We start from the raw sequence: 25,551 nt of genomic DNA, 5'->3' as shown, positions 1-25,551 counted from the left end.
CCATTCCTATTCTGGTAATAGAAGAGTTGTTTAAAGTCAAAAGAAAAGTGACTTGCTCTATCAAGTGCTACAGTACCTTGGTGACCGACAGAAGCATTCAGAATATATGAACATACACTAGACCTTGACAATGTCTACGATGTATCAAAGAAAACACTGACTCAACGGTGTAATACATTAAAGACACTTTCATTAGATCAACTAAATGACCAAAGATAACTGGTAAGCTATGCAAGTTCATCAAGTAGATTCCATCTTTGGGGTAATAATATCCAGTTTGTAAGCTCTTTTGTTAAGAGCCTTGACCAAAAGGTTTACGTGCTGAGTACCAAGGCTTAAATAAGCTCTCAGTATTTCTTTCAAGTCAGCAAGAAACAGCATTTAGGCAACCTCAAAATCAGGGTGCTAATATCCAGCTCGCACAGTGCAGTTTCTGTTGTTTCTCCTCCCCAGCACAAGGTGCAATCAAGATGTAGGTTTCATTCAAAACAAAAGTGGAAAGAGTAACATGTGCAATAAGACAGCTATGCAACAGTCCTTGCATATTCTACCCCTTCATGCTATTATCATTAGCATCAGCCTATCATAAGCACAGTACATTATGTACAGCGATGTGCACTGAGACCATTCACTTAATTTCAGCACATGGCAGAGCCATTATGCTAGCATTTTGTAACTAAGATTGTTAGTGGTATGGGAATCTAAAAAATGTTTAAGCTTGTATTATTCAGTTTATATGAAAAAGACCATACAATTCTCATGGTACATCAACAAGATGGACTAGTATGCCAACTAACCTCTATTTTAATATTTAAATTATAACAATACAATAACTAGAAAAGGTCAGTGCTTCAAGTGACAAGTTTTGCCACTTCAATTCCAATATTTTTCCAAAATAAAGATGCAATTAGATCTACACTTGAGCATCAGTAGTGCAATACAGTATCCTTTCCTGAATAAAGGAGCTGAGGTTTATCCACAATAAAAGCTTTAAATAAGGTAGATTGTTGCCATTTATATATCAATTCTGTATGTTTGATATAAAATATATTGGGAAAGCTTAAACTGACTTGTACAATCTACATTTGGCTAAAGCTCCACATAAGCAGCATCAGTGGAAATGAACATCAGAGGTGTACTTAATATAAAACACTTTCAAAACTACTCAGCAACGAATGACAGAAGGTTGGCTAAGAATAACTGAACATCTGAGGTGTGTACCAGACAAAAAGAATGGACCCTGTGGTTACTTGCACTATTTTAATTAAGTAAAAGAAATGCAAGATTTAGTCCACTTCCATTTCTCCAGGTGGTTTGGTCTGCTGAGAATTGTCCTTCGCTGGTTCAGGTTTTGTTTCAGTACCGCTCTGTCCGTTCACTGGTCCATTGTGTTCACCATTAGCTTTTGACTGCCCATCATTGGGAGGTTCTATCTTCGGTTTGGGCTTGTATATAATGGGATTACAGAAGGTATCCAATTCCTAGTTGTAACAGAAGTGAGAGAGCAACTTCATTTGCTGGCACAGCAATTGCATTAAACTAGAATGTCTCAAATAGTTTCTGGTTCATAATGACCTGGAATTTAAGTTTCAAGGACTAGACTTTTCAATTCTATCAAGTCTAGAAACTTAAACTAAAACCTTTCACTAGCTAAAGAGCTTCCGATCTGTTAAAAGCTTATGTGGTAATCCATCTTCTGGCAAGCCTGGTGCTTGGGTAACTCGGGATATTTTAAAAAGGCTTATGCAGAGGTACTGCTGTAAATCAAGAGCCAGAACGGAAGATGAATAAAACCACTGCTCCCTCTGTACGGATCTTTCCATAGCTTTAAAATCTCTGCAGATGTAATATTCTAGCTCAACACGGAGGCCAAAATTTTGTTAAAGAAAAAATTATTAGAATGCAACAAGTACAATGATTTTTTTTTTTTTTTACCTTAGATTTTGTCAGTATTTCTGCCACTTTGACAACTGGATCCTGAGTTAGACTTAGTTTGTTCTGGGCATTCATTTTGCTGTTCAACCAATTCATAGCCTCACTAATGTATTTTTCAACTTTTTCCATCTCAGCAGGATCTAGATGATCATATTTTTCATCCTAAGGAGAGAGATATTTACATCATCAATTAATATATGCTTCTCACCCAATTAAGAATTTCATGGACACGTAATAAAATAGGATAACATTGCTACAACCTGATAGAAATAGTTCAACTAGCGTTTAGTATGAAGGATGACTTTAGAATACCACAGACAGGACATTATTTTTAGTCATTTGAAATTCTGATCTTAAGTGCACACCGCTGAAGTGCAGGTTAGTAATGAAGTTGCAAGAAAAAAAAGCACCTGAGATTTACTGTAGTTTGATTAACTAACCCCAACAGAGAGTCTTGTAAATTATAGAAACAATGATAACAGCCATAACTTGACATATCCATTTCAAGTGGTACAAGTCACCATAAAAAACGTGACTATGTTTAATTTGCATTCTCATGAAAAAAACATTTCTGCTAGTGATCCCGAACAGTTTTGAAAGTTCTCAGGAGCAGAGGCACAACAGCCATTTTAAAGCAGCTTAACAGGTAATCCTATAGGATTTCTTTTTAAAAAAACCACAAAAAACACTACAGCTGAACTCAAACACCCATAATAGTTCATTCCCTAAATAATTTGCTTCTACCTTATTTTTGTATGCTTCTACTGCTTTCATAAGGAGCTGAATCTTCTTTCCCAGTTCATTTAAAACTTTCGGTCTCTCTTCATGTTCCATGTATCTTTCCTGAATAGGCTGTCCAAATTTCTGGAAACATAAGCACAAAGATCTTGACAAAATATAAGTTTACTTTAGTCTGGTCTAAGAATAAAACACAGCACTGGAAGGAAGGCTGCCTTTAACTCCTTTTCTCACCCATTCAAGAGCTTAATCTTTGCATTTTGCTTTAGTGCAACAAAAACAAGCCCAGTTGTTTAAACACAGGAGTAGTGCCTGTCCTTATTAGGCTTAATATTTTGCAGTTATTTTCAGTGAAAAGAGCGTTTGGAACAATGCATTCAAAAGAGAAACAAGACACGATTTACATGGATGGTGTAATTTTCAAGTAGTTAATCCAAAAACTTCTGGTTTTATCCATTGTCTGTTTTTTCCTTCTCTTGAATAATGGTATCCAGGCAAGAAGGCAGTTGCCAGGATCTACACTGCTGTTTCCATCAGTTATCCCTCCCCCAAAGGAAATCTGACTTGAGAGAGAACAGCTGCAGCCCAAGAGCTAGAGACAAACCTACTACACACAGAGTAGCTAGTCATTCATCAGAATTCACATTTTTCCACAAGATTATTAAAATCTGAAGTATTTAAGGTTTTTTCTGCCGCTACTAATCAAATGATACAGTGGAAGCTACTGTTAAAGCACTCTTCAGCCTTTATCATTAGATATTAGACCAAAAATTCAGTGTTATGATACAGCTATAGAAGATGACTGAAAACAGGAAAACCAGAGCATCTATTCTGGGGTATAATTCTGAATACCTGGGAGAGCCGTTGAACTACTCAAAAGCCTCTTTCAGATTGTAACAAGACTGACAGAAAATTCCCACAGCAATTAATTTTTTTGTCACTAGTGACAGTCTGTTTCACTTTGACTGTTTTCAAGTTAGCAGCACAACTGACATTAAAACAAACTGTATTTCTAGTTCTAAATACTATGTTCATTTCATAACTAAACTACATCCAGATACAACCTTAATGTCCGTACTTAAAAGTTAACGGATTTACAAAACTCACATATGGGTACGCACACACTCATCCCTCATTAAAAGAGCTTTGCTTACTTAGCCATATATATTTATATAAATGCCCCCACCCCCAAATGCACACGCAATTTTTCTAGGAAGTATCTTAAAACCTTACTCTTAATTCCTGAAGCTTATCCATGTATACTTGTTTTGGCTGGTCCTCTCCATCTTCATAAAGCCAGTTTTCTGTGTCCTCCAACATCAAGGTCAGCTTGTTTGAATCCTAGGAAGCAAGTTAGGGATACTCTAGTTCAGAAGGGAACATGACAAATGAGACTTCTCCCCCCCAGCACACAAAGAAACCCCCCTACTCGAAAAAGACTGTTTCATCAGCTTAAAATATTCAAAGTGATAGTGAAGGAAAATGGTAATTAACAGACTTCAAAGCCAAGATTTTACAGCATGATAAGAGAGGCAGGACAGCCCTACTAATCTGATTTGCAGGTGAAGTTTATGGGAGTTATATAGCTTCAGGATTGATTTTATAAGGAAGCACATGCATCTCTTAACATTCTTGCATATTATCTTTACGTGGGAAGTTCTGCTTCTCAGGTTCTCTGATAGCAGGACAGAAGAACAGACAAATTTGGACCACTATACATATAGCTGAAGTTAAAATTGTTTTAATTGGACTCTACTGGCTATAAAGGAAGATTTTCTCTTTAATTATTTAGAAATAAAGATCTTATCTAGCCCCATAACTTATGTAAGAGGTTGTTTTGAAATCGGTATGGGAAAAACAGCCTCACACCCTTGAGTTTATACTGGAAGGGCGTCTGTACTGCGTTGCTGAGTTGATGACCAGGTAATCCAGAGATCAGACCTTAGAACTGCTGCTGGACATCTGTTGTTTCAACAACTGATTGCTTGTGTACCAGCCACTTTTATTTAGATGGCTGTTACAGAGAAATGATTGTAGCACAAATGTTCTTTCACTGCTGCTTTTGCAAAAGCCCAGTGTACCACTTTCATCACCTTTACTTGGACTTTTAAGTGGGGAAAGAATCATGTTTCTAAGTTCATGAAATTAGACAAACAGAGCTACAGACAGTCTTATTTCTGCTCATTTTCATTTTATTCGTACCCACTCACACCATTTTACAAGCTCGTGGTGATCTGTCCTGCTTTCCTACCCCCACCATAGGATTTTTATTTTCCACCTACATCCCGAATCTTTCCTTACCACTGAAAAACTTCTCAGACAGTAAAGAAATCTGCACGCTTGTGTGTCAGATGTCAGGTGTAAGTGTAGTCTGAACTTCACTTCTGTAAAGCTAATCCATTTCATATTCTGAAACAAGTCCAAGAGACCCCTGCAGCCTCCACATAACCCACACTCCAAACTTGTAAATACAAAGGAGTTTTCTCCAACAGCTGAAACACATAGGCAAGTCTTACTTCTTCAGTGATGAATTTCTCAAAGACTCCACACAGTTTGTCTCTGAAATCGTACACATATTCTTCAACAGCGTTCTTAGCATCATTTCTTTCTTTCTCAAGCTTGTCTTGCATCATCATCTTCCCCTAGGGTGAAGAAAAGCTTATTTAAAACTAAAAGCATTTCAAGTCTCAAGCTGAATGATTACTCTCTTCAAACTGTACCACAGAACTTTGCCGAAGCCTAATAGTTCATAATTACGGATTAAAATTTTCGCCTTTGTGTAAGTCATCTTCACTGCAGGCAGAACTGGAACGGGGGGAAAATGAGTTCGTATTTGGAAACTGTTTGGCAAGTGCTTCAACATAAATGGATCAGATATCAATTATGATCTGACCACCACAGACAGGACTAGAAGTAAAGACAAGTCTTGACTCTCGTTTGGAAGTCACTAGGAATCATTCTGCCCTACAAACATTATTTCCTATTTTATTCTTCAGACTGCCCATCTTTCAGAGAGGAACTTAACACTGGTGGGATCTTCACAGACATGATACCTGGAAAGTTCAGAAAGGATCGTCTGAAAGGGAAGTTTTCTACATGTTATAATACTTCCCAGCTGATGTAGGACTTGAAGGGCAAAAATGCGATATAACTAAGGACACAGCTTCTGTAAAGCACCAAAAAAACCCCACGCACACGCTACTCCTGACCAGTATCAGGTCAGTCAACAACAATTAGCATTCCTGTAACATACTGTGCAGCCTTTACTGGCAATTCTAGGCATTTCCTGCCTAAGAACAGAATTGATACTTCGGGTAATGACAGGCTAATAGGTCAGACTCGGACATCTGGGTAGTTAAGTCTAGTGAAACTGATTAATTTCTCCAAAAAACCCAACAAACCAAAACTTTTTACAATTAAGGACAAACCCCCAAGGAATTCTAAATGAGATAGTAAGTTTATGGTTGCAAATACTTTCTGGATAATTATTTACAGTGACATTAATTTGAAGGGTCATCTGTTTATGCTGCTTACCTCATTTTCTATATAGCAATTGATAAGATCTTGTCCCAGTTGTCTATAGAGGCTTGCCTGTATAGGCAGATCAATACTCTTAACTTTTGCTTTAGCCTTTGGCTGGGCTGGATTATCTTGCTTGTCTCCAGAGGCAATCTGTAATAAGATTTACACTATTAAGAAACTTTCAAGAATAGAAATATTACATTTATGCTCAAAAAAGAGACAAATGAAACTAGTATGACAGCTACAAATTATTCATATGTAAATGAAGCACCTAATTATTCCTTTGCTATTCAGAATCACCACTACCTTAAGTTTTGAACCAAACTGGTGGAATTTAATTTCTTTAAACATAACGTGAAGAACTGTTGAGAAAACCTGTTCAGAAGCTAAGGGCACTGCATATTCTTCCTCATAATGCTTCCTAAGTTTCCCTAGATTCCCTCTTTACTATAAAACTACGTTACTTCAAAGTCTTAATCATATGCGATGTTGAAAATGCAAGTGCTAAGGTAGGATTCCTAACTTAACCATTTCAATACAGCTGTACTCCTCTAAATAACAGTCCCATGTTTGCAACTAGTAAGATAAATGAATTTGAGAACACTGGGGGGGAGGGGGGGGGCAGGGGGGAAATCTAAGGGAAGCAACGGTACATTTCCTTATCAATACTGAATACAAACTTTTGTTTCGGTTCCTGCATTTTCAGTTTCCTCATCTGCTTGGTTTTGTTGTTCAGCTTGACTCTTCTGAATACCTTCATCTTGATCAACCTGCATTTTATCCTAGAAAAAGAGTTACATAACTGAATGCAAAGGTTTGCCGTACGATTTAAGACTGATGTCAATTACAGCAGATCACAGATACTATAAGGACTTAAGAATCAATCTTAAGAATTTTTGATTCACCATGTTTAAACAGGCATTTTGATATACTACTTGTATTCATATCTTTCTCAAAGTAAATGGAAATTCTCTTCTGCCTGTCCCCATTGAAATAATTATGATATTGCCATCTGTCCCCTGTTAAAGAAGTACACTAAGCCCTGTGAATACTCCATTTTAAATTAGAAATAAATACATATAAAATGTATGCAAAGAACATTCTAGAAACACACCACCAACACAGGCAATAACAATAGGTTCTCTATGGAACAGCCAGAACTTCGACCTCGTATCATTTTTCACCTAAACTTAAGTTGGTAATCCAAAGCGGATGTAATTTAGTCATCATAATTGTTACCTGCATGTGTCTCTTAGGACCATAAAAATTAGTTTCCGTAGTAGCCACTTGGAGCACATAACCAACTCTCTTCCCCCCCTGCCACCCGAAATTAAGAAAGTTTCACTGAAATTTATCTGTAGTTCATCTATGCCTTATTCTAAATTTAAGGATCTTAAAGACATCACTAATTACTAGTGCCAATCACTTGATTTAGTTTAAGTAATACAATTCCTTGTTATCATTGCAAAAAACTTTAATAACATAGTAATGGGTAAGTCTAAAGTTTTCAGGATCACTCCTATACTTGGACATCCATAGCATCAATAAATAACAAGCTGTAGCAGAGGTCTGAAAGGTTTAAGATTACTTCCGTTACAAGGAATTAAGGTTCCTGGGTTCACAAACTACATATGCATGCAAAGTAATTTACTGTTAGTTCTGCAAAATACGAGAAAAAAATTATTTAAGGATTTTAAAACTCTAGCCTATGTTGCAGTTTAGCTATGTCAAGTGATTCAGCAAGTTTTTAATGATAAAAGTTGAAAACAAGAAGGCTACTTTTACCAAATTTAAGTTTTGTCACTTCAGAGTAGAAAAAGAAAATCCTCATTTACTGTTCTTACTGTTCACACAGAAAAGGCAACAACTGGAAGGAACTGTTTTGCTTACACAGAAAAGCTAGAGGGGGGAAAATAATATATACACCACAAACCTCCTCCTCAGAGTCGAGGGTATCATCCTCAATAATGAAAGGTAATTGCTGACAAGCACCATTGTAAAACAGAAGATGTGTTAGATGTATGGAAGTACTACAGATTGAAAGCCTGAGGATGGAAATGGTTACTCTTGTACTGAACACAGTGTACTCATCTTAGCAACCTCCACATGCAGTACGCCTATCTCACTAAATGCCAGCTATGTCACCTTCAACCATTTTTCACTTGTATACAAACATCAGATGCAGAGCACTTGTCCACAAGGAACTGCATCATGTTTGGCATTTCAAATATGCTCAAATTCCTGGCAAGCAGTATAATATTTAAAGGAGTTGCTTGTATCAATTATGTAATGCTAATTGTGTAACCACTTGCTCTAATTCCTGTTGTATATTCAACTAAAGTGGGAAAAGCTACCAAGGACAAATTTTAAAAGATAATGACAGGAAAGGCATTCGCCCCTTCCTCTAAATAAATCTGCCAAGTGATTGCTTTCTGTCTAACCTTACTCCCTAAGGAAACCCTCCCTCAGTATGCCTGACAGCCTGTGAGACTGGTCGCTGCTGAGCACTTTGTAATCTCAGAAAGGCAGCAGGAGTGTGAAGCAGCAGCTTGCGCACTGCTTTATCCTCTCTTTCTCGATGCTATCATCTCGCTCCCCTGTGAGCTGTGACATAACCAAAATCCCAAGCTGTAGAAGGCTGCTGCTGGTGTCCCGTACCCAGCTGCAAAGCGCTCCCTGGCACCCAGTCCTCAGCTCTACAGTGTCAAACGTAATAGCTGCACCTCACTACTCTCAGTGATTACTTCCAGTATGCAGTGTACTATCAAGAAAGTTGATCCTCCTTCCACTATAATGAGAGAAGATAATTTTGTTCATTTCTCAGTATTAATGACAAAACTATTGCACATTTATTTCCAGTACATTTCCCCTGTGGGCTTACAAGCCAGTTTGTAAGAACTACCAGTATTGAAGTACATAAAGAAGTGCCCTTAGTGAAAGAATGTTTATGAAGAACAAGTTTTCCATATATACCCTATTTTTTACTCAATGAAAATGTAGTACTTGAGGAAAAACAACCCTTTAGAACTCATTTGTCAACAGATCTCATTAAATATGCTGCCATTTGACAGCAACACTAGATAATGCTATGACTAATAGAGAGATGGTAAAGAACAATGAAAAGTTACTTTTTTCTGTAGAATCTGGTTTTACATTCTTTTTTGCTTTCTTAGTGCCACATGTCACCAGTAGTTTAACAACAAACATGAAGAAATGTGTTACATAACTGAAGAAATAATTTAAGGGTGGAGAAGTAGTAATTGTCAAAAGCTATACACTATGATTTCATCTCTAATTATTGGCTCTCTTGTCAGAATTACGAGTGTAGATATTTACAGGTTTACATACCAGCTCATCATCTCTGCCTTGGTTCTTACTTGATGATTCAGTGTCCATAGGTGTGTCATTGTGATCTCCCTCTATGTTCTGCTTCTCTATTATAGAAGCATTAGCCACACTGAAAAGGCCATGAATATTGACACGCACTTTAACCTTCACTTTGGAATTGTCGCCATCATGTTGGGGACCAACATTTTGAATAGTGAAACGCCCTTGAAAAAAACAAAGATGGTTTTAATTGTTATTCCAAAAAATAGCAAAAGAGGAAAAAAAGAAATAAAATACATTCCTTGAAGGGTGTTAATTTAAATAGCAACTTCATGCAACTTAAATAAACTATATGGAAACTTCCTACATAGCTGTCAATTCTACAATGTAAGCCGCAGCTAGGTAAGCTAAAACCTGGTTCCCCAATTATCAGTTGACTGATAGTTAGTATGTTTTTGCTTTATCTGTAGTTCATAAAAAAGTCAAGATAACACTTTATTAGGTGTTCTACTTCTCTGTTGCCTTCTCTAACCATCACACTAGAGAAATTACTCTGATTCGTCCCGAATAGTTTCTTTCATCCACGTAACTCAAACTTTGCACTGAGAAATAAAATGTTAACAGAGATAAAAGATTCTATTTGAATTTGGTAACATGGATGCACTACACATTCTGGAGAATGAACAGTGCTTATCAAGGTTTCTGGAAGCAGTGAGGTCGATACTTCATTTTGCAATGCTGGAAATTTGAATATAAATGATGCAGACTGTGCATATGTAAAGGAGAATGTTCTTTTCTAAAGACGACAGACTTCTTGCATAGACAGCTAAATAGGTAGCACCAAGTTTATAACCGATTCGTAAACTGGTAAATAAAATTGTGACTTAGTTTAAAGACTCTGAGGAGCTACTAGTAACTGCAAGTAAGGTAGTATTAGCTACCAGGAAACTTACTCGTACCATCTAATACTTTAGACTCTACTACAGATGCCTAAGTTCAGGAAATGCCTATCTTGTATGTTCTCAGATTAACAGAAAGAGCCATGACAGATACCTGTCTAGTGCTCACAGGTCCTTTGATCCCATTTCTTTGAAAAATCCAGGCTGGCGGGCACATAAGATCCTTACCCATTTTATAGAGGTTGAAAGAACCAGACAATAGAGCACTAAACTCTTTGTACCTACTTTTTTTAAAGCATTTGGAAACAGTGAAGACAGATAAAATGAAGAAAGTGAATTTTTTTTAGGAACTGCCAAAAGGTGTCAGTACTGTTTGATAAGTGCATCTAAACCAAGACAACTGTGCTGAGCCTTTCTGAAGAACCTAGGCTTTCCTGTCACCTAGGAAATACGGAAGTAACATATCTTAAAAGAAGGAGAACCACTTTTCCCATTATCAACAGGAGTTGGGTATGGGGTTTTTATTCACATGTCCTTACCTATTCTGGAATCAGGATAAGGCACTTCATTCGGATGGGTATAGTAAGCTTCCAGGTCAAAAGGCTCTTTCTTGTGAAAAGTAATTACTTTTGAGAATGGAGCAGCGTGGTTCTTACTGAAGACTTCACACTCCCTAGAGCAGTAAAATATTAAGTAAGGTTAAACCACTGAGCATACACAATGCATAATCAAAAACAAGGTACGTTAATGATCAGCAGCTGTGCTAACCAAGCAGCTAAATAATTTAGCTTAAGTCAGTTTATGACGAGTTGCAAGTTCAAAAGCCTGGAGGTCTCAAAGCTGGACTATGCATTCTATGTCACACTTCTCAAAAATTAAGCAACTTCACACCAACATTTTTTAATTAAATGTATTTCCAATCATTAAGCAGTAATCAGAAATCAAGAGGTATAAAGCAAAAAAAGAAGATTAAAACTGTTTGAGTGATGACAGCTTCAAAGCCCGAGGCCTGGTCCTCGCCATACCTCAACATCTTTCTTCATATATACACAAACACACACTTTTTAGTAGGCGCCATACAACTTACCCTGTCCCTTCTTCGTAAGATGATTTCCATCTTAACGTTACAGAATAAGGAACAACATCCGTGATGGAAAATTCACGCACTTTAAAAGCTGGGGAAAGAATTGCACACTAGAAAACAAAGACCAAAATTTTATTATATCCATGTAGTCAAATAAATAGCAAGTACAATAATTAATACCTAAGTGCAAAAAGGCTACAATTCATATAGGTCACATGGAGGTCCTGCTTATTGCAGCATTTTTAACAGAAACTTCCTATACTTAGTAGAAAGTTAATTGAACTGAAAGACTTAACTAAATTGAAGTAATAATAACAGATGCTACTTCCCCAGTGATTGTCAGTAAAGATACCCAGCAAAGCTTCTGAGTGACTACACAGGAAGTGGAACAGTGCAATTTGGGTCATCAAATTTAACAGGTCTCTGACAAGACCATCCTTCTCACATGACACAGCAGAAATTACCAAATGTAATACAATCATTTCTGACATGGTCACTGTCACCAACTGTTGAAAGAACAAGTAAGAGTCTACATCTTGTTTCAGCTATAGTACCTTTTGCTTTTGGTTAGTTGTATTTCATTAGTACATGGTGTTAAAGAAGCAATACTGAAGTTTAATTTCAATAACTATACCTGCAAGGCACAGCCTCTTGCAACAGCTTCATCAGCATTTAGCGTGGTGCTTATCTCTTTACAGAAAAAGTTAGAGATCTGTTCCTTCACTGCTGGAATTCTAGTAGCCCCACCTACTATTTCTATACTGTAGATATCTTCACGCTGAAGTTCTAGAAAAGAGAGTGCATGGCCTTAAGTTATCATCAAGATATCAAAAAGCTGTCTTGGGACAGCCAAAAAAAAAAAAGATAGAATTGTATTTTTATCTAGACACTATGACAAGCACTGAATATATTCAACGGCCAACAAGATCTTTAAAATCAGATTTGTCATGATGTGCTCTATTCAAATCCTTTGTCCCTCCTGCAGGCTACAAAGTTTTCTAGTTGCATAATCCTGGAAAATGCAGAAGCCAAGCATCAATGAGGACAGCTGTTCTTTAAAATGCATTGTCCATGTGCATCCCCTTTGTGGTGCACACAAACTCAGTGTGTGTAATTGGGTTTTCTTTGGCAGCCTTGCACTACTGGACAATACCTCACCTCTCCCAAACAAGAACAAAATGAAACCCAAATATACCTCATTTTATGTTTGGTTCAATTTTGGTTGCCAATAAAGAAAAGCAAAACACTTAACCAAAAATATATAATAAATATTAGACTGCGCTTGCAGGGTAACTTTTTAATTCTGAATTCAAGATACACGTATAAAGTGATCTCAAACAACTGTCAGTCCTTGAACAGCTCTGCTCAGCAGTTATTCAGGTTCTTACTTCCTGTATTAGCTATCTACCAAGTCACAAGATAAGCAGAATTCTTCCCTTTCTTTTAGCTTAAGATAGTGGAATTGGGGGTAAAACCTTTCCCTGTGAAAGTCCAATTCTCTCCTTTATACTACATTAGGCAAAAAAAAAAAAATTGTTATTTGCACATGCTTCAGATAATTTATTTCAAGTATATACTGCCGAATTCTCAGGTCAGTGAGGACATGTATGTATCACATATGGAACAGGCTGGCCAGACAGTTGTAGTAAAGAACAATAGTTTTTCCCATCATGGTTTTGGTTTGGTTGTTTTGTATTTTTAAATAAAATTATGTTTCAGAGCGCCAACCTTTTCCATTACACAGGGTGGATGGGGGTCAATAAACCAAGGTTGCAGAGTGATATGTGCACTAAATGAGGCAGGAATGAGATCATGCATACATGACAAGCATATGAATGGAACTTACATTTAACTTTTCAGTACTTAGCTTTGCAATTCTAATAAATACAAAAATATATTAAAAAGATAATCATTAAAGAGATCTAGGATAACGGATTACTAGTTACTTTCTTGAACCAAAAGTAGCATCTAAATTAACTCCTACTTACTAGCTTGATCCATGGCTGTTCTTAGAGGAGGTTCCACTCTGGACAGAAGGGCAGCACACAACTGCTCAAACTGAGCTCTGCAGGAACAGGGAAAGTGCTTCACGTTACAAGACAGCTTAAAGACCACACTTCACCGCACTTCACTGAAAATAATGCACAGTACCTGTTCATCTTACTGGAGACGTCAAGGTCATTCATGAAGCACTCAATGTTGAGTGGAAGGTCAGAAGCATTTGCACTCATAAGCTTCTTTAGTTTTTCACATTCCTGATACAATCGTAGCAGCGCTCGGGGATTCTCTTTTACATTCAGTTTGTATTTTGTCCTAAATTCTTCAGAGAAGTAGTCTACCAAAGCCTCATCAAAATTCCTGCCACCTATGAAAGGGTCAAAGGTAGTAGCCAAGACCTGCACAGAAGTGAAAGAATAAAGATTAAATGTTATTAGACAATGTTTTAGATATAGGGATAGCTTTCATACAGACACTAGTTTTAGAAGTTAACACCTTTAAAACCGGGTTTGATATGGGAAAATTCTTTGTGGTTTTCTCGCCATCTTCTATGCAGTTGCCAGACCGAACAACTTAAAAAGAACACTCCTCAATTACTTAGTTTCTGCTCTCCCTAAATAACATACTATCACATCTACCATTCTATTTTCTACCACGCTGCAGCCCCTACTCAGTTTACTAGCTCACTAAAGAAAAGGTAGACTAGCATAGCTATTTTGTCATGCTATTACTAGTTCTGTGTCATTTACTCAAAACAGAAAAACTCATTATCATCTTCCATATGACTTCAGATGACTACACTTTGCTACCAAGACAAGTTTGCAAAAAACATTCAGACATTAGTAGCTCACAAAAATCTCCAAACCAGGAAGCGAAGACTGTTCAGTTTTACTTCATATCCTGTTGAATTTAGATTTTGACAGTCATGGATGGCAGAAAAAAATAATATTCATAGAGCAATTCCAGGAGTTCAACAATTTCCCATAGATAAGTCAGTTGCACAACTACAATGCTTATGAGACTACCAGAATATGCAAGTATTTCAGTGATGTAATACGGCACAACAACTGTGCAGTATGCATATTGTCAAGCACTTCTTAAAACACACTTAGGGATACTTCATTTCTGCATTTTATAAAAATTGATTTGCTGAAATAGCCAAAAAGATAACAGAAAGTTTTTGTATTCAGCATTTCAGAAATATTTGCTATAGACATTTACTTTCTAAAAAAAAAATCATCTTTCCACAGAACAGTATTTTGAGTATTGTTCAATTAAATACTTCAGGAATACGGAATTTTACTGTATGACTTAAGAGTACCTTCAGTTTTCCCTTGTTAAAAGCACAGATTGAAACCTGATACGCAGAATGCCCCATATCTACAAAGACCACATTTCTTGGCTTCTCTTCCAAGGCTGGCAGATCTTGCTTATATATTCCATAGGCTAGTGCAACTGAAAAACACCAACCCACAGAAATTAAGGCACAGATGTATACAACTGTAAAGCATGCATTAAAAGCACTACCAAAAGAAAGACACTACTTATGTTCACTCTTTCTAAACACTTCCATTACTCTGCTCAAATAGAACATAAGGGACAAAAGGGTCACAAGTTTTAGACCATCATGAGTTGCCACAGTCTTTATTTTCATTTCTGTTTGATTTATAGTTTTACTAGTAAATTACCTCATGTTCATTCATGTAATTGACACTTAAGTGTTCTGTTTAACCTAACATCTCTTTTCAACAACAACTGCATGCTGTGCACCTTCAAAGCACTAACTTGAAGTCAGTAGCATATGCGCCATCATAAATTTAAATTTTTAGATCCAGGATTTATCAGATCGGTTATTTTTGCTTTTGTTTAAGAATTACTGTTCATATATAAAGCAGCTCATCACAAAGAAATTTAACATGTTGAAAACACACGTTTCACTGTCAAGGGAGGAAACAGATGCCGAGTGAAGGTTTAACACTACTAAAGCATCACCTTGTATTTCAGTTCTGCTTGTAGCCAAATTAACATTGTAATTTCTGAAATTGTACAGATCAAAATTCAAGCATGCTCACGAGATAAAAATGTTTTAGAAGACTAGTTTATATGAATCTAAGGCTTCAATACCAGCACTCATTTGGAAAGTTGCTTGAGACTTTCTAAAAGCAGTGTAACATACATTTATACTCTACCCTAAAATTCACCAAAAGCAGAGGGCAGTAAACAAATTACTTTATAGAAACAACAGTTGTGCCAATGCTACAACTGACAGGATTGCCACAAGTTTCAACTGTCATTATCCCACAGACTCATGCGTGACTTCATTTGGATATTTTGAAAAGTCATACAGTTCAAGTTGTTTCTAAGTATGATCAGCAAGTCTGCTTTCAGAAAAAGCTCCATAAAAATGCAGTTTGTTTAGAAGCAGCTTTTAAAGCATACCTATTAAGTAGTTAAAAATGAAAAATACTTGGATTACACATTTTAAAATTTCCCTTCAATGTATTTCACTTGAAATAAATATTAGCTCATGATAAAAAAAGTATTTCTCTAATACTTCCATGAGATTTATTTTTACTCCAGCACACCCATCTTCCAGTAAGCTGGAAAGAAAATTAGAAGACCCCACTACACACCTATGTTAAATAATGTATTTACTGTAATCTTTCAGACAGCTGCAGGTTACATCTGATAATACCGTACTATACTATTATTTAATACCACAGTTGAGAATTTAGGTCAGGTGCACACCCCAGCTGGATCATTAAGAGATTCTGAAGCTAGCTCAGGCCTTCCTCATACAGCTGCTGTAGCTCCATGGTACAGCAGAGGTAAGCAGAGATACCAGCTTTATTTCAGAAGCAGAGTCACTATTTTCAAGTGGCTCTGTATTCAAGTTAGCAAACCCAAACGTCTCGTAAGTGCCGAACACCACCCCACCAAAAGAGCTGCTGTGTTTCCAGTTCCCAAGCTGGATTGGGCAGTACTAGCCTGGACAGCTTTTTCCCCAAGCTCTTAATTGTGTAACAGGAGTATGTCATCACCCTCACAGATTCAATAGCCTGAATGGGTATTAAAAAAAAAAAAAGTGTTGCTGCCCTTTACCTCCTGTAGTTTCATTCATCAGCTTCAGACAATTTAATCCTGCGATCTGTGCAGCTGCCATTACAGACCTTCTCTCAGCATCAGTGAAGAAACTGGGTACCTGTTTCCAAAAAATAATTACTTAGGATACTATGAAATACAGACTTTTTAATTTAAAGAAGTCAGACTCACCCATTAAGCAACCCTATAAATTTCAATACCACAAGAAACTGTTATAAGGTAACCTCAGATTAATAAGGCAGCCTGAGTAAACAGCTAGGTAATTAACTTTAGTGCATATTTTAATTAAAATTTCAAAATATGACAAAAATGAAGTGACATTCAGAGTTGTTTTAAATAAAGTAGATTTAAGCACCAAAAAAAACCCTGAAAATGTTTTCTCATATTCTTCTAATGAGTCTTTGATCTTAAAATCATTACCAGTTTTTGAAAACATTTGTGCAGCACAAAGTCAACACAATAAATATTCATACAGAGCCCCAAAATAAGTTACTGCAGAAGTACTACCACTATAGTGCTGGAACTAAACTTAGTGCTGAACTAAACTGTTACAACTGAATCTTTATCCATTTTTCAGTTATCACCTCTACCACAGTGCCAGCTTACAGTGCGCTACAATATTCAGTTCCACCAAAAATAACCGAAGCACAATCAGAGCCCGTTTAGAAACTGGCTGCAATCAGTTGGCATATCTTCAACTTCAGTCAAGCCTAAGACATAGAACTACATTCATAGTTTATTTCATTCGCTACCATTCGTTAGCTACAAGAATCCTGGTTTGTGTGGGAGGTATTCTCTGTAAGTATCTTTGTATACCATAAGGAAGCAAGGAAAAAGATCAAAGCAGATTTCTAACAGCTGAAGTATACAGCTTTCCAGTTCCCATGTCTCTGTCTGACAGAGAGGGGATAACCCAAATACTTCATGCCCAGACTTCTCACCAGAGCAAGAGCAGAAGCAAAGCGGTAAACAAAGACAATGTGAAAAGCAGACATTTAGGACTTTGGTATCAGGAACCTCACCTCTTCTCTTCAAGCTCCCCACCCTACTCCCCCGCCATGGGTGAGGACAGTAGCTAAAAAAACCCAACGCAAGTAAACCAGCCAAATAAAAAGACCTTTTCAAACAAATGAAGGTAGTTTGGGCTTCTCAAATTGCCAGTATGACACTCAGAGCCATAAAGTTCAGGCAACTCTCAACTACACTACAACACAATAGTGTTCAACTATGTAACAATGAAGAAATTTGACATGAATTTGGGAAGGTTCTTTGGAACTGAGGAAGATATGCTTACACACAGGACAGTTCCCATTTGTAACAGGAACTACAGTAATCAGGATTACTATATGTAGCACTTGGAGTTAGCCAGTCTGGATGAGCTTAAGAAGCATGTTCTTTCTGAAAACACACTCTTGATTTAACAAATTTTCCATCTTCTCACACATGATTCCAAAAGTATTCTCATTTGGAAAAACCTATAATAAAGGCCCATTTTTGGGGGGATGCGATTTCTATCCACTACTTGTATTTCTTACCATGGCACCATGGCATAAATGGTACTACCTTACATCAAGTTATCTATAGAAAGAATTGCAATAAATACATTACAACTTACTGAAATCACGCAGTCTGCCACTGGTTTCTTCAATGCACTTTCTGAAGTCTCTTTAAGTTTGGCCAATAACATTCCTGTAATCTGTTCAATTGCAAACAGTCTCTCTTCATCTAGGTACCTCACCTGAAACAGAGAATTGCAATTCTGTAATAAATCATTTAAACTTTTCTCTAAGATGTGCGACTTGGACATTTTTTTGTAATTTTGAGCAATGAGACCCCAGTTTAACACCAGACTCTGGACACAAGTAACTCTCCGTATCAATTAATGCTATGGATTTATGCTACCTACAACAAATCGTACCAGTTCTGTTTAGCTGAAAATTGTTTCGTGGGAAACCTTAGCACCTGCATTATCTCAAGGGGCTATTCACAAAGCTACAGTATTTTTGTTGTTTGTTTGGGGTTTTTTCATTAAAAAAACAGAAGAGAAAATGCATAACGAACATAGAATCACATTTGTCCTAACACAAGCTAAAACCAAGAGTTTTGGAGCAAACCCAAAGAACATTTGCTTCCTGTAAGGGTCACTCAAGCACCTGAGGCAGGTAAGGAGCAAACGAGGCAATTCTAACAGTCCTGCCCTGCTGGGGAAACACATCTGAGTCTTCAGCCTTCATGTGAGGTTCTATGTCCTGAATTCCTGACAGGCTGCCATCTCTCTAGCAATCCCTAACACTCCTGTGCAGGGAAACCCAGAAAGACGAGCAGCAGCTATATTCACAGAGACAATTAGTATGATATGAGCAGGTATACAGAACAAAAGAAACTCACTTTGTGTGGTATAAAGCCCCGCCAGAAAGCAACCCAAAGTGCACTAAGCAAGGATGATTGGGAGATTTGCTTCAGAAGTACACTCCTGATCCAAATTAAAATGCTAGAAGATAGACACGTTCAGAGACCAAAGCCAGAAAGCCTGAACTTTAAGAAGAGCAGTTTCCAGCCATTTAGTTTGGAAGCGAATTAAAAATAACTTCTTCGGATTACATCTTCAGAGCGTTATCTTGTTTTCCTGAAACTTGGTCTCTGCATGTCTGTAAGACCTAAGCTCAGATGAGACTAATAATCACGCACTGTAATTATATGTTATTTGGAGGTAAATCTAGTAAGGTAAGGTAAAAAGCTACTAATGTGACTATAGAAAACTAATGACGATGAGAAACCTCAACAGACATCTCAGAGAAAGTACGATACTTGAGCAGATGTTACTGCAGGGAATAAAAATGTTCATCTCTTGGTAACAGCAGATTTATTACACTGTCAATTTTATTCAAGGTGAATGAAACAAACTTAACATTTTTTGGGGTGACAGCTATTAACATTTTATAGCACCTGTATGGGAGACAACGCAATACCTTTTTTACACTACTTTATTATTAAAAGACATGACTATGTAATACAGAGCAAATACTCTAGATCTTCCTGAACATTTAAAGTGAACTAATTACAAGGACAAATGTAGCAAAACCATGCTAAGGCAGGCTCCGTGAAAAATGAAAGGTGTTAACTGTACTGGTTATCACCTGACATTTCTTTTCAAAACGAGTAAGAATATATTTCAAGTTTTCTTAAGGAAAATGTAAGTCAATTCAAGTAGGAAGTTAAGTGACAAAGGTCCAAAGTGCTCATCTCTACCATTAAAGATATTCTGTGCTTTCTGCACAAAGCTCTAACTCACCTTTACTCCTACGGAGCCATTCGGCATCTTCTGAAGCTCATAGGGAAGCTTGGCCCTTTCAGCTTGTATGTAAGGATCTTCAAATGGTCTTCCATGCAGTTTTTTGAAACCATGTAACGTATTTTTTACATTTGTGACAATCTGTGGAAAAGATCCTTTATTTTTAATTACCCATGACATGCAGACTATAGAAGAAAGGAACTCTTGTTATGTTGGGCTTAATGCACATATTGAAGACCCATGTGTCAAGCCCCACACATTTACTGGAATGTAAAGGGTGGGGGAGAGAAAGCAGCATTCATTTTTTCATCTGCAGTCTCCATTAAAAAAAAAATCCAAATTTACTTCCCTCTTTAATATCCATTAGCTTGCTGCCATCAATTTTCACTGTACCTTTTATTTTAGAGGAGCTTTCTGATACAGTATGCAATATTTGAGATCATCTTACATATTGTTGCAATGGCTGTCTGCAGGAACAAATGAAGTTATTACCTACATTAACCTTAAATGAAGCTTCAACAAATTAACGTATTTCACTTCCTTTAAAGTTTTCCTCTAATTCAGATCCAATCCGGACATAAAGCCTCCCCACACCTATTCTCTCATCAGTATTTCAACCTAATTACTTCAAGGACAGACTTGTAAGTAAAGAAAGGAACAGAACAAACAAATCCTAACAAACGCAATATTTAAGCTATCAAAAGAAATTACTCCAGGGTAATCTCCAAGATAAGCTAGTCTAGTTTACTAGTCTAAATAGCAAACTTAAGAGCTGGGAAGAATACTGACAGGATACCTTCTCAACAGCAAAGTTCAGGGGTTGAGCTCAGATAAAAAGTGTAAAGTTTCTCAGAATGAAAGTGATACAGCCGCTGCATATACTGACTGCTCATGGTACCACTGGTGAGCTCTATTACCTTTATATCCACCAGGCAAATTTCCTGTTACCTACACTCTACACTAAGGGGAAGGAAGTCCTCAGCATGCTAACATGATGCATGGATGCAAAGAAAGAGGGTAAGACCTGATCTATTTTGAATTTGTAGATTCACACTGGCTATTATGAATTTTTATGTATCTTCCTTACAAAGGAAGGTTTTCCTAGGTTACAAGTGAATTTACAGAGGATTAGAGAATTTTACTGCTGTTCAAAGTTCCAAATTGAGACAGCAAATTACTAACATGCATTCATTTCACATGGTAAGCAACAACCAGTATCTATACCAAACTTCCATTGTTCAACTTCAGTTTCAACTTTCCTAAAACATAAGCACAGTATGCCTCCCCACCCCCAATGGAGATGTAATTATGAACTCTATTCTTGCTGTCATGAGTAAGCAAGGAAAAAAAAAATCTTTTACTGGGGAAGAAACAAGGTTTTCTCTTTCTTCCCAGTTTTTACTCTGAATGACAAAACAATGTAGAAATACTGTTTCAATTCTAATACAGGGAATATACTGTTAAAGCAGTAACTATTCCTGTGAAATGTACACTTATTGTAGAAAACTTACTTTAAAACAGAAAAATATCAAGTTTATTCATTACTTTTCTTCGCACAGTTCAACAGGAGACAAGTCAGGTAAGTAATACGAGAGGTTTTGATCCATTTACCTGGCTCTTTGCTGCATTCCCAATGGCTCGGGTCTTGGATCCTAAAGATATACATGCTCTAAGTAAAAACAGAAAGAAAAGAAATTCAGCTTTAAAAGAAAACATCATAAAATATTTCCATCATACTTTAAAATACCCACAAAAATTAAAGTAGCAGAACATGGATGTGGTATTTAACAGCATTATTGCATGAAGCACCAGAACTTGCAGTGGAATTCTAGTTATTTTGTTCTTTGCAAATTAGTTTAGAAACTGCAAGCAACCGCAATTGTTTTCATTATAATTGCATTTAAGGAATTCTTTAAAAGCTTATGCGTTCTACAGATCTTATCATAAAGGTAAGGAATTAATAGCTACTTTTGGGTCACAGCTTATAACCAAAGAAGCATGTGATGTTTAATTTAAAAACCTGAACTTTACCAGTCAGGTTTTCTTGACTCAACAACCCTGAAATCTGACAGTACCTCATTCACACTGTAAGAGCCTTTAGCAACAGTAATCATAAGACAACAATAAAAAAACCCCACCTAAACCCAAGGTAGCTGAACAGCCCAGTTCGACAAACTGCTGAGCACTTCCCATGACTGAGGACTACCAGGTACACACTGCAAACAGGCAAAAAGGGGGATGTCTGGGAACAGCTCCCAGCCACCAAGGGCTTTGGGAAGCTCTAGAGTAGTCCATGGCTCCTCACAGCTTGCTTCTTCTCAGGTTACCACTAGGCACACCTCTCAGCCTCGCCTCTGGCTCTAGCAAAGGCTGCCCCGGGTCCCCAGCCCCCATCTGGCCACCTCATTGCTACCTTTGGGAACTTTTTTTTTGGAAGTTACTACCGCCACACCGTCACTGTACAGATTTGAAATACAACTATTGCCCCAAAAGGGAACTGATCTGGCTAAAACCATTCAGTAGTAAACAACAGATACAACCCAGATTTCATACGGTTCAAATTTAATTGTTTAATGAATGCATAAAGGACACTACAGTATTGTTTCCTGCCTCCTCTCCATCATCACTACAATGAGGGCACTGGATGTAATTTGATAGTATTATCTAGCAACCTCTTCTGCTGTAACACCACACTGAACATGCAAAACCTTCTCCAGCTTTAACTGCTGCAAACAGATAATGTGTTGCCCTACATTTTCAAATATGTAGTTCAGCTTTCACGAACGGCTTTTACAATTTTTAATGTTGCTTAACACTACAGTTCACAATTATACTTTGTAATAATTAAAGAAAAGTCAGATAAAAGGGTGAAAATGGTTTACAAGACATTTATTTTATGGATAATAACATGCTAATGCTATTACATCACACCTTTTCAGTGTAGGAATTTGACTCTGTCGACAGACAGCATTACTTGCAAATACCCCCCTATGCAGAGCCTGAAGCATCAAGTCAGAAGCTACTCAGCCCACCAGAGCTTCTGCCATGGCTTACTTCAGTTACTCAGTTCCAGCACAAGGGGATGGATGGCTTCTCCCTCCCTTGGCTGGGAAGCAGAGATGTCAAAAAACAAAACGTGCTCTCTTTGGCTCCAAACACTTCAGCTGTATCCAAGACAGCCCTTTAGGAAGCACATCCACCATAAGGATACAGGTGCGACAACTGAACTGTCTTCCCCACCGCTACCCTCAGCCTGCTTTGAAGTGAGCTTTTGAATGGTACACAGACTTTTCTGAAGGTAGCAAGCAACTCTCTTCACCAGAAGGACATTTCAATCCTCTCCATGCATTGTTTTGAAGAAGATGCTACCTCATCATTTTAATTACAGTTTGTGATTACACTAATTACACATGGTCTGAAAAAAGTTACTGAAAATTATGAGCTATCAACAATCAACTGTTTTTCCACAAAACCACAGTGGTGTGGCACAACACTTGAAAAAACTCATTTGCCATGAGTTTAACATGCCCAGCGCACTAGAAATGCATACAACAGACTTGCTGGAGTTCCCAGTTCAGAAAAAGCCAAGTGTCAGTTAACATCCAAAGAGACACTAAGGCTAAAAGCCTTAAAAAGCAAAAGTTCTACTGAAACAGATGGCTTAATGGCAGAATCTTTTTCCTTTCTTTCTAAAATACTTGTGCTAAAGCTTTGAAAATTATACACATTTTACAAATGCTAACAATCCCATGCCTTAGATTACAGGATGTAGGTTTTAGGCAAACGATACTACCAAAGGACCATCTGAATGTTTTAACAACAGTGACACTGCATTTATGACTTAGGAGTGCTGTATTAAATTGTGGTAATACATATCTTCTATAAGTCTACACTGCTTTTGTCTGTAGCACTGAAGCATGCTTACACTAATGCTGTACTGTTCACAGCAGTATTGCACAGATATCTGAACCAGCTCCACAACTGGAAGCACTAATTAGCGTTGCCCAGAAAGAGCAATTAGCCCTGTAGAGCACAGCCAGGACTATCCTATCTTTAGGACCTAACCCAGTATCTTTACATGGCTTAATAACAACACACTGCGCATGCAAGTGTACTAGCTTGTCCAGAGCTAGTCCAGATATTTTTATATTCAGCTACACAGACGCAACAAATATTAACACTTTGTATTTCTGGGAGCAAGTCCCAAGTATTTGGGACATATCCAATCAACGTTAACTATTAGCTAACTTCAAGTATCTAAATGACGTAAGCACCTCTATAGGAACATGTAAATATTACAACAGAGTTCATTTACTGTGTTGCTATGTGTAATAAGCAGAGAAGTTTTGATGATTTAAAAGTTAGATCTGCCTACATCACCAAAATCCTGTTTGAAGTAAAGTTTAATCACTATGATAAACTTCCATAACAGTAATAAACCTGTTAGATTTCTATATACTTTTTTGGTTTGCCTCAAGACACTAGCATTAGAAAGGAACTTCCTCATGTTCTCCTAGATTACATTTTGGAGAAACAGAAGAAAAAAGCCAGGAAAAATGTCACTTTAAGTGAGGTAACTACTGCCTTTACGTATCTGTGCACTCCACATGCTATCTTGCTAACTGTGCTTTAAACCCCTTTCATAATCACTTCATAAATGTCTTGAAAGTAGTTACTCTGACATTAATGTGAAAAATATTAAATGGAAACCTACGTGAAGCCTACCTGCAAAGAAGGCACTCCAAGAATAGCTAAGAATTGGAAGTGCTCTTCATCATAAGGAGGCAGGAAAAACTGCAGCAGCCTGAGGATTCTTTGGGCAAGAATTTCAGGGGGTTCCTTGGACAGAATTTGAAAAGTCCCAGAATTTCAGTTCTCATAGAACGTGCACGAGGATAATGCCTTCTTGAGAATTAATGCGAGAAGTACACTTTTCTAAGTAGTAAAAACGATTTAAAGAGTATTCCCATTAATACACAGTATGCATTTTAGCACTCAACTTAAAAAAACTTTTTAGAAAGCAGGACAAACCCTACATTTCTCTGAGATCAACACAGCAATGGTAAAGTTACGATGGCCTCACATCACAGAAACAGCTTTCTGCTGCTGGCTATAAATTCCTTTTATAAAAGGAAGCACCATCCAAAACTCGATTTTTACGAGTATTATACGAATTCCTGAATCCTCCTTGAAAATTATGCACAGATGGAGCTCTAAAAACCCTACACGTATCCCATAGAAACAGAAGAGGAAAATCTCCACCTACTCTTGCGTATCCCATCATCACGGACGTTGCCCACTGCCCCCCCCCTTTCTTGCAAGACCTTAGTATTCCACGGCCAGCAGATGCAGCGCGGTGCAAGTAAGAACAGGTTTAAGAGGGAACTCATCGCGCCACTTCCCTGTTTCCCTGGTGAATCAACGTCCTCCTCCTCCCCAGTCTCACCACCACTCCATCATAACATTGTTAATGAAAATGCTTCAAGCCCTGGCAAGCGTTCTAGAGTTGGGGAAACACATGCACTTAACCGAGATCTTTGCTACACGAAACGCAGATGTTACAAGGACAGAAAAAAAACCCCCATTGTGCCTCAAGAGTCGTGCGGCACATCCAGCACAGCGCGGTATTTCAAGGACACGGAACAGTCAAAAGC

At 37.5% G+C, this 25,551-nt stretch overlaps 1 protein-coding gene across 3 annotated transcripts; it reads right to left on the bottom strand.

Annotated features, from left to right (window-relative positions):
* Nucleotides 1-232: 232 nt before the first annotated feature.
* On the bottom strand, nt 233-21,559 carry HSPA4L (heat shock 70kDa protein 4-like). Of its 3 annotated transcripts, XM_009581548.1 has the most exons (19): nt 21,509-21,559; nt 19,898-20,038; nt 18,221-18,343; nt 16,606-16,705; nt 14,825-14,958; nt 13,657-13,901; nt 13,494-13,570; nt 12,140-12,291; nt 11,509-11,615; nt 10,961-11,094; nt 9,573-9,746; nt 9,349-9,359; nt 6,872-6,977; nt 6,208-6,332; nt 5,190-5,315; nt 3,907-4,014; nt 2,680-2,799; nt 1,936-2,097; nt 233-1,481 (listed from the first exon to the last, which is right to left on the bottom strand). In XM_009581548.1, the coding sequence occupies exons 2-19, from the start codon at nt 19,922-19,924 to the stop codon at nt 1,287-1,289; spliced, it is 2,226 nt and encodes a 741-aa protein (XP_009579843.1). In that variant the 5' UTR covers nt 19,925-20,038; nt 21,509-21,559; the 3' UTR covers nt 233-1,286. The 3 variants fall into 3 exon arrangements, with proteins under 3 accessions (XP_009579843.1, XP_009579842.1, XP_009579841.1); XM_009581547.1 differs by lacking the exon at nt 9,349-9,359 and having other exon boundaries at nt 9,544-9,746; XM_009581546.1 differs by lacking the exon at nt 9,349-9,359 and having other exon boundaries at nt 6,208-6,345; nt 6,876-6,977; nt 9,544-9,746.
* Nucleotides 21,560-25,551: the final 3,992 nt, after the last annotated feature.

This window comes from Fulmarus glacialis, unplaced genomic scaffold (genome assembly GCF_000690835.1).
Source record: "Fulmarus glacialis isolate BGI_N327 unplaced genomic scaffold, ASM69083v1 scaffold13427, whole genome shotgun sequence".
NCBI lineage: Eukaryota > Metazoa > Chordata > Aves > Procellariiformes > Procellariidae > Fulmarus > Fulmarus glacialis.
Note: the sequence above shows the minus strand (reverse complement) of the source record. Positions and strands in the feature narration are given on the sequence as shown.